General features: G+C 44.1%; 1 protein-coding gene across 1 annotated transcript in view; it reads right to left on the bottom strand.

Moving 5' to 3' along the window:
- adam12b (ADAM metallopeptidase domain 12b) overlaps positions 1-14292 on the bottom strand; it is a 137656-nt gene extending 123364 nt beyond the window's left edge. The window contains 1 exon segment of the mRNA XM_024008856.2: positions 13809-14292. Coding sequence (XP_023864624.1) covers positions 13809-13917 — 109 coding nt within the window. The 5' untranslated portion in view covers positions 13918-14292.
- Positions 14293-14560: the final 268 nt, after the last annotated feature.

Here is a 14560-nt window from a genome sequence, read left to right as displayed (position 1 = left end):
TAAACAAAATAGTAGACCTGCACCAGGCTGGAAAGACTGAATCTGCAATAGGGTAAGCAGCTTGGTTTGAAGAAATCAATTGTGGGAGCAATTATTTAGGAAATGGAGACATACAAGACCATGATAAATCTCCCTCGATCTGGGGCTCCACGCAAGATCTCACCCGTGGGGTCAAAATGATCACAAGAACGGTGAGCAAAAATCCCAGAACCACACGGGGGGACTAGTGGAATGACCTGCAGAGAGCTGGGACCAAAGTAACAAGCCTACCATCAGTAACACTACCGCGCCAGGGACTCAAATCCTGCAGTGCCAGACGTGTCCCCCTGCTTAAGCCAGTACATGTCCAGGCCCGTCTGAAGGTTTGCTAGGAGCATTGGATGATCCAGAAGAAGATTGGGGAGAATGTCATATGGTCAGATGAAACCAAAATCTAACTTTTTTGTAAAAACTCAACTCGTCGTGTTTGGAGGACAAAGAAGCTGAGTTGCATCCAAAGAACACCATACCTACTGTGAAGCATGGGGTGGAAACATCATGCTTTGGGGCTGTTTTTCTGCAAAGGGACCAGGACGACTGAAAGAATGAATGGGGCCATGTATCGTGAAATTTTGAGTGAAACCCTCCTTCCATCAGCAAGGGCATTGAAGATGAAACGTGGCTGGGTCTTTCAGCATGACAATGATCCCAAGACACACCGCCGGGCAACGAAGGAGTGGCTTCGTAAGAAGCATTTCAAGGTCCTGGGAGTGGCTAGCCAGTCTCCAGATCTCAACCCCATAGAAAATCTTTGTGAGGGAGTTGAAAGTCCGTGTTGCCAGCAACAGCCAAAACATCACTGCTCTGAGAGGAGTCTGCATGGAGGAATGGGCCAAAATACCAGCAACAGTGTGTGAAAACCTTGTGAAGACTTACAGAAAACATTTGACCTCTGTCATTGCCAACAAAGGGTATATAACAAAGTATTGAGATAACTTTTGTTATTGACCAAATACTTATTTTCCACCATAATTTGCAAATAAATTCATTAAAATCCTACATGTGATTTTCAGATTTTTTTTTCTTCTCATTTTGTCTGTCATATTGAAGTGTACCTATGATGAAACTTACAGGCCTCTCTCATCTTTTTAAGTGGGAGAACTTGCACAATTGGTGGCTGACTAAATAATTTTTGCCCACTGTACATGTATTGGTAACTTAAGTCCTATGAGTGTCATCTGATGAAGATCATCAAAGGTTAGTGATACATTTTATCTCTATTTCTGCTTTTGTGAGTTCTCTTCTTTGGCTGGAAAAATGGCTTGTGTTTTCTGTGACTTGGCTCTGACCTAACATAATCGGTTGTGGTGTGGCTTTCGTTGTAAAGCCTTTTTGAAATCGGCCACTGTGGTGGATTTACAACAAGTGTATCTTTAAAATGGTGTAAAATACTTGTTGTTTGAGGAATTTTAATTATGGGATTTCTGATGTTTTGAATTTGGCGCCATGCAGTTTCTCTGGCTGTTGACGAGGTGAGACGCTACCGTCCCACATACCTAGAGAGGTTAACACTTTTTTGGTTACTACATGATTCCATATGTGTTATTTAATAGTTTTGAGGTTTCACTATTATTCTACAATGTAGGAAATAGTAAAAAATAAAGACAAACCTTGGAATGAGTAGGTGTCTCCAACTTTTGACTGGTTTCCAGCTACAAATCTTTTGATTCACGTGCGCCGAATACACGTGCGCCGGAATACAACAGGTGTAAGACATTAGTCAAAATGCTTACTTACAGGCTCTAACCAATAGTGCAAAAAAGGTTGTTAGTGAACAATAGGTAAGTAAAGAATAAACAACAGTAAAAGGCAGGCTATATACAGTACGCGAGGCTATAAAAGTAGCGAGGCTACATACAGACACCGGTTAGACAGTCTGATTGAGGTAGTATGTACATGTAGATATGGTTAAAGTGACTATGCATAACATGATGAAACAGAGAGGTAGCAGTAGCGTAAAAGAGGGGTTGGCGGATGGTGGTGGCGGACACAATGCAGATAGCGGTTAGCCAATGTGCGGGAGCACTGGTTGTCGGCCCAATTGCGGTAGCGTAAAAAGAGGGTTTGGGGTGGGGGCGGGTGTGGGTTGGGGGGGCACAACCAATGCAAACAGTTCCGGGTAGCCATTTGATTTACCTGTTCAGGAGTCTTATGGCTTGGGGGTAAAAACTGTTGAGAAGCCTTTTCGTCCCAGACTTGAGCACTCCGGTACCGCTTGCCATGCGGTAGTAGAGAGAATAGTCTATGACTGGGATGGCTGGGGTCTTTGACAACTTTTAGGGCCTTCCTCTGACACCGCCTGGTGTAGAGGTCCTGGATGGCAGGCAGCTTAGCCCCAGTGATGTACTGGGCCGTACGCACTACCCTCTGTAGTGCCTTGCGGTCAGTGGCCGAGCAATTGCCGTACCAGGCAGTGATGCAACCAGTCAYGACGCTCTCGATGTTGAAGCTGTAGAACCTTTTGAGGATCTCAGGACCCATGCCAAATCTGTTTAGTTTCCTGAGGGGGAATAGGCTTTGTCGTGCCCTCTTCACGACTGTCTTGGTGTGTTTGGAACATTCTAGTTTGTTGTTGATGTGGACACCGAGGAACTTGAAGCTCTCAACCTGCTCCAATACAGCCCCGTCGATGAGAATGGGGGTGTGCTCCTGTAGTCCACAATCATCTCCTTAGTCTTGGCTACGTTGAGGGATAGGTTGTTATTCTGGCACCACACGGCCAGGTCTCCGACCTCCTCCCTATAGGCTGTCTTGTCGTTGTCCGTGATCAGGCCTACCACTGTTGTGTCGTCTGCAAACTTAATGATGGCGTTGGAGTCGTGCCTGGCTATGCAGTCTTAGGTGAACAGGGAGTACAGGAGGGGACTGAGCATGCACCCCTGTGGAGCTCCAGTGTTGAGGATCAATGTCTACACTGTCTACACTGTATTTCTGATCAATTTGTTGTTATTTTGATGGACAAAAAATMRGCTTTTCTTTAAAAAACAAGCACATTTCTAAGTGACCCCAAACTTTTGAACAGTAGTGTATATACAGTATGGTACACTGTATACTGTGTGACTGACTTCAAGCTGAGCGTGGGAAAGATATGGAATATGCTCCCCCTCCTCGATCYTTGTGGTCATCTGAGGTCCACACTGAGCATGCTAAGATTATAGCAGGCCRAGTGGGATTCCTGTGTGTCCAAGAAGGAACTGAAGGGAACCCTGGCCCCTGGGAAGGTGAAGGGAGGAACAGAGGGAGGGTGTGAGAGAGAACTAAGGAGTGGTGATAAAGCCCTGCTATTATCAATGAGGCTCTAGGAACCACATCTCTACCAGTAAACACAGTGAGACTGTTGTTCTCTTCATGTTCTCTGAGCTCTACTGCTATGCATTAGGGGAGCTGGGGTTTTCTGTCTGGAAATGCCACCGGGAGACTGGATCATGGTGTGTCTGTGAGAAAGAAGTCTGAGAACTCAGGGCCTACAGCAGGGAACTACAGTGTATATTTTCCCTATCATCTCAGCTGGAGAACTCATCACTCTGTCACTTTCGCTCTCTCTCTGGTTAATGGGACTGGGACTCTTTGAAGAGAAGTCTAATGACAACGCCACATTTGCTTTTATTCCTGCATCAAACAAACTGTCAACAGACTGTGCTCCCAGCATGGCCCAAACTCCATTTATCCACTGTGGTTCATATCCTAACAAAATGAGACCTGGTGCGTGAAAACCGCGACGGCCAGTGTTTAACAGTGGCCCCAGTCTGCGGATAGAGTGCAATTTAAAAAAAGACTATAAAAGTAAGTCAAGCAGATGTCTTTTAATAAAGGTTTCAACACTAGCTCTTAACTCTGTTCCCCATCTTTATTCATGTGGCCCCTCTGATCTTACACACTGAAACTCTTGTTTCTTATTTGTTGTTAATATAGAGACGGGTGAGAGGTCGTCCATGTGTGTGTGTCTGTGTGGTTGTGCATGCGTGTGGGAGGGTGCATGCAACATCTATCATCTCTCCCTCAACAGTACTCTGGAATCAGGGAAAATGTTGACATGCATGATCATTCGCATATGCTTGATCTTCCCTGGGAACACYTAGAATTATAAATAAAACCCTACGTTCCCATACGTTTTCTGGTGAGAATGTTGGTATGCCAACCACAGTCCCATTCCCATACTCCTTGACACAAAAAAGAAATCAGTTGCAGACTACATTCAAAAACCAAGTCTGCCTGGCAGCAACCCTATTATATGCACACAAAAATAGTAAGTAAATAAGTATTGTATTATTTGGGCTGCTTATGGTTTCTGAATACATTACCTTTCATTCACACCTGATATTTKCAGTATATTTACAGTGTTCTAGTCTCTCTTGAGGAACACATAAAAACAGAGAGAGAGAGAAGAGAAGAGAAATGTGCCGAGAGATAAAGGGCAAGAGTCAGAACAAGAGAGAACAGAACAGTGGCTTTTTGCCAAGTTGGTTGCATTATCTCCTTAGCCTGCGATCAATGTCATATTACCCACAGTGCATTGAGATGTTTCCTTGAGTACACCTCCCTAGCTGTACACACTTCTACTTAAAGAACGTCAACAACCGCCATTCTATATTTTGATCTAGATAGAAAACATATTGCCATTTTATTTGAAGGTTGAGAGTGAGGGGAGCGACAAACATTTCAGATATTCAATTACCGATTACATCAATCTAACTTCAATGATCTTTGAATGAAGAACGATCTACTGAAGTCAATAGGGCTGCAACCATTCTGTTAGCACTAACAAAGGCCAATCAAATCCATTTTGTAGAATGTATCTTTTAACTGCCTGCGTTTCTAGCAGCAAAGACTTTAATGTCATTTCATCACTCTGAAAGTATAGTACTAAAGTACAAAGGCAGACCCATTTATAAGACACAAGCCTCCTTTGAACGAGCCAGTTATGGTTTTAGGGCTAATGCTACAACATCAAAGAAAAATATTTAACAATTTTCCTTGTTAAAACTTTACTGTATCACTTTGCACACAATAAAAAACCCAGTTGTTGAAACAAACCCTATTAGAAATCCTCCTCTTACACTAATAAAACCTATAGCCAGCGCTAGCTCTCTCCTCTGTGATGTTTATGATCAATCAAATCAAATTGTATTGGTCACCTGCTTCGTAAACAACAGGTGTAGATGTGCGTGTGTTATGTGTGTGTGGGCGTATGTAGTGTGTGTGTGTGTGTGTGTGTGTGTGTGTGTGTGTGTGTGTGTGTGTGTGTGTGTGTGTGTGTGTGTGTTCATAAAGTCAGTGCAGGAGAGTGTGCAAAAAAGTGTATATGTGTGAGTATGTGTGGGTAGAGTCCAGTGCGTGTGCATATATGTCAGTGCAAGAGAGTTAGTGCAGAAAATTTGATTTGCTACTTAGCAGGCTTGTTTAGCAGTCTTATGACTTGGGGGTAGAAGCTGTTCAGGGTCTTGTTGGTTCCAGACTTGGTGCGCTGGTACCGCTTGCCGTGAAGCAGAGAGAACAGTCTATGGCTTGGGTGGCTGGAGTCTTTGACAATTGTTTCCTCTGACACCGCCTTGTATAGAGGTCCTGGATGGCAGGGAGCTTGGCCCCAGGGATGTACTGGGCCGTACTCACCACGCTCTGTAGCTCCGAGTGCCTTGTAGTTATCATACCAAGCGGTGATGCAGCCAATCAAGAAGCAGTCAATGGTGCAGCTGTAMAACTTTTTGAGGATCTGAGGGCCCATGCCAAATCTTTTCAGCTTCCTGAGGGGGAAGAGGTGCTGTCGTTCCCTCTTCACAACTGTGTGGGTGTGTGTGGACCATGTTCATTGCTTAGTGATGTGGACACAGAGAAAGCTCTAGACCTGTTAAATTACAGCACCGTCGCTGTGGATGGCGGCGTGCTCGCCTCTCTGTTTCCTGTAGTCCACGATCAGCTTTTTTGTCTTGTTGACGTTGAGGGAGAGGTTGTTGTCCTGGCACCACACTGCCAGGTCTCTGACCTCCTCCCTATAGGCTGCCTCATCATTTTCAGTGATCATTCCTACCACCGTTGAGTCGTCAGCAAACGTGGTGATGGTGTTGGAGTTGTGCGTGGCCACGCAGTTGTGGGTKAACAGGGAGTACAGGAGGGAACGAAGCACACCCGAGGGGCCCTCGTGTTGATGGTCATCGTGGCGTATGTGTTGTTGCATACCCTCACCGCCTGGGGGCACCACGTCAGGAAGTCCAGGATCCATTTGCAGAGGGAGGTGTTCAGTCCCAGGGTCCTGAGCTTGGTGATGAGCTTGGAGGGAACTATAGTTACGAATGCTGAGCTGTAGTCAATGAACAGCATTCTTACATAGGTATTATTTTTGTCCACATGAGTGAGGGCAGTGTGGAGTGCAATAGAGATTGCATCATCTGTGGATCTGTTGGAGCAGTATGTGAATTAGAGTGGGTCCAGGGTGTCTGGGATAATAGCCTTCAAAACATTTCAAGGCTATATATGTGAGTGCTACGGGGCGATAGTAATTCAGTCATTCCAGAAACAAGTCTTTCACCATTGCCGCTTGTTATAGACCCCCCTCGGCCCCGAGTTGTGCCCTGGACACCATATGTGAATTGATCGCCCCCCATCAATCTTCAGAGTTCGTACTGTTAGATGACCTAAACTGGGACATGCTGAACACCCCGGCCGTCCTACAATCTAAGCTAAATGCCCTCAATCTCACACAAATTATCAAGGAACCTACCAGGTACAACCCAAKATCTGTAACCATGGGCACCCTGTTAGATATCATCCTGACCAACCTTCCCTCTAAATACACCTCATTGCCTTCGTGCGTACTGGGTCCACGGTCAAACGACCACCCTTCATCACAATCAAATGCTCCCTAAAACACTTCAGCGAGGAGGCCTTTCTAATCGACCTGGAAGGATATTGACATCATCCCGTCAGTAGAGGATGCCTGGTTGCTCTTCAAAAGTGCTTTCATCCCATTAAATTTTTTTAGAACTAAGAACAAATATAGCCCTTGGTTCACCCCAGACTTGACTGAACTTGACCAGCACAAAAACATCCTGTGGCATTCTGCCCACGCAATTTGCAACTTTTCAGGGAAGTCAGGAACCAATATACTCAGTCAGTTAGGAAAGCTAAGGCTAGCTTTATCAAACAGAAATTTGCTTCCTGTAGAACTAATTCCAAAAAGTTTTGGGACACTGTAAAGTCCATGGAGAATAAGAGCACCTCCTTCCAGCTGCCCACTGCACTGAGGAAAGGAAACACTGTCACCACCGATAAATCTACGATAATCGATCATTTCAATGAGCATTTTTCCACGGCTGGCCATGCTTTCCACCTGGCTACCCCAACCCTGGCCAACATCTCAACACCCCCTCCAGCAACTTGCCCAACCCCCACACCCCACCCACTTCTCCTTCACCCAAATTCACACAGCTGATGTTCTGAAAGAATTGCAAAATCTGGATCCCTACAAATCAGTTGGGTTCGACAATCTGGACCCTCTCTTTCTAAAATTATCCGCCAAAATTGTTGCAACCCCTATTACTAGCCTATTCAACCTCTCTTTCGTGTCGTCTGAGATCCCTAAAGATTGGAAAGCTGCCGTGGTCATCCCCCTCTTCAAAGGGGGAGACACTCTAGACCCAAACTGTTATAGACCTATATCCATCCTGCCCTGCCTTTCTAAAATCTTTGAAAGCCAAGTTATTAAACAGATCACCGACCATTTCGAATCCCACCGTACCTTCTCCACTATGCCATCTGGTTTCCGAGCTGGTCATGGGTGCACCTCAGCCACGTTCAATGTCCTAAACGATATCATAACTGCCATCGATAAAAGACAGTACTGTGCAGCCGTCTTCATTGACCTGGCCAAGGCTTTCGACTCTGTCAATCATTGCATTCTTATCGGCAGACTCAATAGCCTTGGCTTCTCAAATGACTGCCTCGCCTGGTTCACCAACTACTTCTCAGATAGAGTTTAGTGTGTCAAATCGGAGGGCCTGTTGTCCGGACCTCTGGCAGTCTCTATGGGGGTGCCACAGGGTTCAATTCTTGGGCCGACTCTTTTCTCTGTATATATATCAATGATGTTGCTCTAGCTGCGGGTGATTCTCTGATCCACCTCTACGCAGACGACACCATTCTATATACTTCTGGCCCTTCTTTGGACACTGTGCTAACAAACCTCCAAACGAGCTTCAACACCATACAACACTCATTCCGTGGCCTCCAACTGCTTTTAAATGCTAGTAAAACTAAGTGCATGCTCTTCAACCGATTGCTGCCCGCACCCGCCCGCCCAGCTAGCATCACTACTCTGGACGGTTCTGACCTAGAATATGTGGACAACTACAAATACCTAGGTATCCGATTAGACTGTAAACTCTCCTTCCAGACTCACATTAAGCATCTCTACTTGCACATCATCATCTGCACATCTATCACTCCAGTATTAATGCTAAATTGTAATTACCTTCACCTTTAGGGGCTATTTATTGCCTACCTCCCTACATCTGCACAAACTGTACATAGATTTTTCTATTTTTCTTTATTTTGTGTTATTGACTGTACATTTGTTTATGTGTAACTCTGTGTTGTTGTTTTGGTCGCACTGCTTTGCTTTATCTTGGCCAGGTCACAGTTGTAAATGAGAACTTCTTCTCAACTGGCCTACCTGGTTAAATAAAGGTGAAATATAAAAAWAAAAAAATAGTTTGGCCCCACGGCCTTGCGAATGTTAACCTGTTTAAAGTTCTTACTCACATTGGCTACAGAGAGTGAGATCACACAGTCGTCCAGAACAGCTGGTGCTCTCATGCATGGTTCAATGCAGCTTGCCTCGGAACGAGCACAGAAGGATTTATATTGTCTGGTAGAGTGTCAGAGCCGGCGTAGTAGGATTCGATCTTAGTTGATGCTTTGCTTGTTTGATGGCTTGTCGGAGGTCGTATCTGGATTTCTTAGAAGTGTCTGGATTAGTGTACCGCTCTTTGAAAGCAGCAGTTCTAGCCTTTAGGTCAGTGCAGATGTTGCCTGTAATCCATGGCTTCTGGTTGGGGTGTGTATGTATGGTCACTGTGGGGATGATGTCGTCYATGCACTTATTAATGAAGCCGGTGACTGATGTGGTAAACTCAAAGTTATTTGATAAATCACGGAACATATTCCAGTCTGTGCTAGCGAAACAGTCCTYTATATTAGCATCTGCTTCATTGGACAACTTCCGTATTGAGTGCATCACTGGTACTTCCTGTTTGAGTAAAAGTGCTCTAGAGTTTTGTCGCCTCTAGTTGCACAGGTGACATGTTGGTAGAAATTTGGTAAAATATATTTTTGTTTCCCTGCATTAAATTCACTGGCCACGAGAAACGCCGCCTCTGGCTGTGCATTTTCTTGTTTGCTTATGGCCCTATACAGGTCATTGAGTGTGGTCTTAGTGCCAGTATCGGTTTGTGGTGGTAAATAGACATCTCCAAAAAAACACTCTTGGTAAATAGTATGGTCTGCGACTTATCATGCAGTATTCTAACTCAGGTGAGGAAAAACTTGAGACTTCCTTAACATTAGAGATTGCACACCAGCTGTTGTTGACAAAGAGACACCCTTCCTCCCTTCATCTTACCCGACCGAGTCTGTTCATCCGCTCTTGACGATGCATAGAAAAACGCTATACAGTACATACAAAGGTATGTGGACACCCTTCTGTGGATTAAGCTATTTCAGCCACACCGGTTGCTGACAGGTGTATAAAATCGAGCACACAGCCATGCAATCTCTATAGACAAATATTGGCAGTAGAATGGCCTTACTGAAGAGCTCAGTGACTTTCAACGTGGCACCGTCATAGGATGCCACCTTTCCAACAAGTCAGTTTCTTCTGTTAAGGGAGATCCCTGAAGTGTGTGTGTGTGTGTGTCTGTGTGAGTTAGGGTGGGGCTTCCTATGCCTGACGTGGTGGGTTAGTGGGATCTGCCTCCAGCAGGCACTCCCATCTCTCAGGAGCTTCAGAGGAATCCTCGGCATAGGAGCCACTTTCCAACTTGTTCTCTGCAGACCCAGGATTCTGACTCTGAACTCTGGGGATCCCATCATGGGGACCTGTGGATTCTGGCCTTCTGTAACTGAAGCCCAGAATGTAGGAACACCTAACAGCCAGCTGTGGAGAAGCACACTCCAGCTATCACCTCAGTGTCCCCAGCACAGGGGTTTTAGTACCTCTGCTCACCATAAAAAGCATTCTAAAGGTCAGTCCATAAAACTGACCAGGATAAAATGGCTAGAATCTATAAAATAATGATTAAGATGTGTAGTTACACAGTCGTGACACAGCACTCTCTAGTGTTGATTAGTTAAAAAAAATAAGTGACTGTAGGACATAACATTTCCCCAGCTCTGACAGCTACAATCAATGTCAGATTGTATTTTCCACAATCTTTGTGTCAAGTGTGTCACAAAGTACATAGCAGGTCATGTTAAGTGAGTGATGATGACACTGCCTAAACCAATAGTGACATGGTGCTTAGAAAGTCCTCAAAACTGCAACTGTCCCAATGACCCACCCACACACTGCATGTGTCTGTCAGTTCACTCTGCCGTGCACAATGAAGCCCTCTCCTTCATTCCTTTCTTTACCTCTCAGTTGGCATGTACGCTCACCTAACATGACCCCACTATTGGAACACCCCAGCATGAACCTCATTGTATGCATGCCTTATAAGGACATCCAATTGAGAAGACAGGCATCTAGCATGGCACCTCTCTCCATGAGTATAAACTAAAGAGGGCATAGGGTCCATGCCTCGCACTGATAATGTCAAAAAGCACTCACTCTGAGTGCTTTTCGTCTGTGCCCAGTGTGGTCATCTGTTCTGCTGCTGTGTCCACTACAAAGAACTCTCAGGTTGGGGAATGTCTTCCTATCTCTGCCTGTTAGCAATGTACTGCAGAACTATTGCTTTTGTTACTGAGTTTTTTATAAGAAAAATGAATTATGTTTCGAGGAACTGTTTGCTGACTGACATTTGTGTAGACTTGAAAAAAGTATCTTGTCACCCGAAACGTTGACAGAGAAATTTGTTTTTCTTATTTTTTCCTACAATGGGATTTGTGCGTTTGCAGATTATATGGTGACAAGTGTGTGTGTGTCAAGGGTGATTCAAAGTGGACACACATGCGAGTGTGTTTTCTATACTCACTTGTGCACTCATGTGTGCATGCATCTGTGTGTTGGGATGCATGTCAGGTTGTGTTTGTCTGTTAGCTCCCAGGGTGGTGCAGCAGCAGCGTCTGGCGAGCAGCAGGTAGCTAAATCACACAGACAACTTTAATGACCAATGGCAGCTAACAGAGAGAGACACTCATAACTGTTTCTCACAGTCCCAAAACGACAATAACTAATGCCAACATGTCCCCATAATGTCAAAGGCAGCCAATGAACTAGAGGGAGGGTGTGGCAACGGTGGCGGCCGTCAGCTATCCCATAGCATTCTGAGGGGATACAAGAGTTACATCCAAGGAAACGGCGATGAGCGCTACACTCCTCAGAGAAAGAGTGTGTGTGTGTGTGTGTGTGTGTGTGTGTGTGTGTGTGTCTCAGACTGTTTCCCTGTGTGTCCATGTGTGTGTGGTCAGAGTAAAATCTTCTCTGCCTGGCCCTTCCTTACTATGTTTAGACACAACCAATGACATTATATCCCTTATAATGAATGCAGTTTACCAGGGCAGCAGTCTGACTGAATATATAATATCCTCAAATCTAATCAAGGTAATTCGGCTCCCTAGTCTAATTATTTATCCTGGATTAATCACAGGTTGTACACAACCTTGTTTAAATCTATGTAGACTAATAGGAATAAACATGATTAAGTCTGAAATGAAACCGACATTCACTACGATGCTATTTTCAAAGTAGATGGATTACCCAATCATCTTTGTTGTTTGACAACCCTGTAGTTACACAGTAATTAGGATAACTTCACTCCTCTAGCCTTACAGCATGTGATTATGGTTTAGCAACCAAATTCATATTTTCTCTGGATTGACAGTCCAGCTTTTCTGGGAGGTCTGGGAGACTCCACCTCCTTTGACAATCACCATTGAACACACAGTAGGATCTTACAGCCTCTATGGCAATGAATTATATGAACTGTGATAAGAATCCAGAATGGCATTGAGTCTGAACTATCCTTTCAGTTCTCTCCAAATTGCCGGTGCGAAGGTGAAGATTCTCGAACTATCACCTATTGAACAAGTTCTACGAGACCTTGAATCTTTACCTCCCTGCTATAGCCCACACATGACTATACAAATGACACATCAGTATCTTATTATAAGAGTAGAGCACGTCCAATATTTTACATTTGTTGATGATGAAGACATTCCAACTACATGGTCTATCCTGCAATTTAAATGTATAAGTGGAGAGATCTCAGTCGATATCCTGCTGACACCAAAGCAAGGTTTTGCGGCATTTCAATACACACCATCCTCAAACTATTTTTACATCCTGTTTAGAGTCATGCAGGACCAGAGTGTAACCTTTGTAGGTTTCTAAAATATATTCTGGTTTAATGGCCTTTACACAGAGTGCAGCAGATGGAACGATAACACTGTCATTATCATTCCTCTCTTCCGTAATGAGGAGATGATGGAGAAACCATGTATATGTCATGAATTAACTAGGCTATAAGAGGTGTTATGAAACGTAGGCCTATCCTAACCCATCTAAATCCCTACACTCACTCATGTTACGTTTCATGGAGAGACCATAGAAGTGGCTTAAACACAATTCCACCCAGGTTACTAAATACCCACGACAAAACTCTCTTTATCCTAACAGTTTCTTAACTTCCCACTCCCTCTGTACCACTGACTGAGTCAGAAAAGCTCTACTCAAGAGGGTGGGAGATGGAGGATAATAGCTGTTCTGAGGCCAGTCCCTTTGGCTAAATCCAGCTGACAGGCTGAGTGTTCACAGATGCCAGAGGCTCTCACTAGATCCTCTCTCTGATTAAAGGACGCATCTCAAGTGTAATATTATCAACAATGTACAGTGTTTTAGCAATGTGCAAATAGTTGTAGTACAAATAGTGGGGGAAGAGAAATAAATAGATACATATTGGTGGTATTTACAATGTTGTTTGTGCTGCACTGGTTGCCCTTCTCTCTCTGTCGCTATTTCTCTCCCTCTCTGTCTCTCACTCTCTCTGTATGTCTCCCTGTCACACACACACAGATTGAATTATTTTTTCTCACTCACACATACTGTACAGTAATCACTTATGAATATTTAATTGTTCATTTTGATTCATGTATTTCTGCAATCTGTACATAAGCAGGCAATGTGTAGTGTGTTAAACTCATCCATCCAGCACTGCTGTCACTGTCTGTCCGACTTTCCTGCTATTGTCTTATTTTACTGTGCAGGAAACAGTAGCCACAGGATGCACCACAGTAACAAACCTCTCTCTCCCTCCCTCTTTATCTTTCTCTCCCTCTAACACTCACACACATTTGTATTACATTTGACTAAATAGAGACGCAGAAAAAAACGGTTTGTTTTTTAAAGTGGAATTGCTCACATCTGCATATTTTTTACATTTGTTGCCAGTGATTTTTGCATTCATGGAAAACTTAGCTAAAATAGCTGAATTAAGGTTGATTCCGTTTTAATCTATTTAGACTGACGTTGACAGACATTTGGTACACACTGTAAACTGTATATAGTGCAAAGAATAAAACTGTCAGCATTGCTAATTCAAATAACGTCAGAGACTTACCGTCATGTAAATTCAGAAGTGTGTTGTCTGTATTGCCCGTTACAACTGACATGGACAAGACATAAAAAGCAATCAGAAATGCAAAGTTATTCCCACTCCAGTTTGTCATGTTGCCCGGTTTTGGGGAAAATGTGTTCGGATTGTATTACGGAAACGACACGACCATAATATGCTGTCCACGATTGATTGACAGGATGCGGGATGTAAAGCAGTAGCCTAGAGTCGGCTCAGGTCCGAAACTCCTCAGAACTGGATCACGAAAGCGGAGCTGTCAAAAACTTTTTATCCAAGCATGTTGAAATCCCTGCATGCTGCGCTTAAGAACTTGGCAATTACGTCTCCAAGACATTGAGAAGTGAGTTTGAAAAAGGAAAATGAAAAGTAGGCCGGAGCGACAGAAAACAGAGATAGCCTACATAAGAAGTCTGATTCACGAGACCAGAATACCCTTTTACATCGGAGCCGCTACACTCTTCTCCTCTACAATGAGCGAGAAGCTATGAACACGCATGATGCCCAATTGATGACGTGTGTCGCGCAGCTGAGAGTCGAGTGGAGAAAATCTATCTCCCTCCAGCAGGTGGCGTTTTTTGTTGTTTCGCCCAACAAGCAAGGAGTTTTTCTATGGAGGTCAATGAGAGTGTCGAATTTGGATAAATGTAAATAATTTTTCCAAATATTGAACAACTTGTTGCGTTGTGGCCATAGACTTATAATTCATAGAAGGATTTTTGAATCTGTAACCATTGCAA

Source organism: Salvelinus sp. IW2-2015, linkage group LG18 (assembly GCF_002910315.2).
Source record: "Salvelinus sp. IW2-2015 linkage group LG18, ASM291031v2, whole genome shotgun sequence".
Lineage (NCBI taxonomy): Eukaryota > Metazoa > Chordata > Actinopteri > Salmoniformes > Salmonidae > Salvelinus > Salvelinus sp. IW2-2015.
This window is presented reverse-complemented; position numbering and strand designations above follow the sequence as displayed.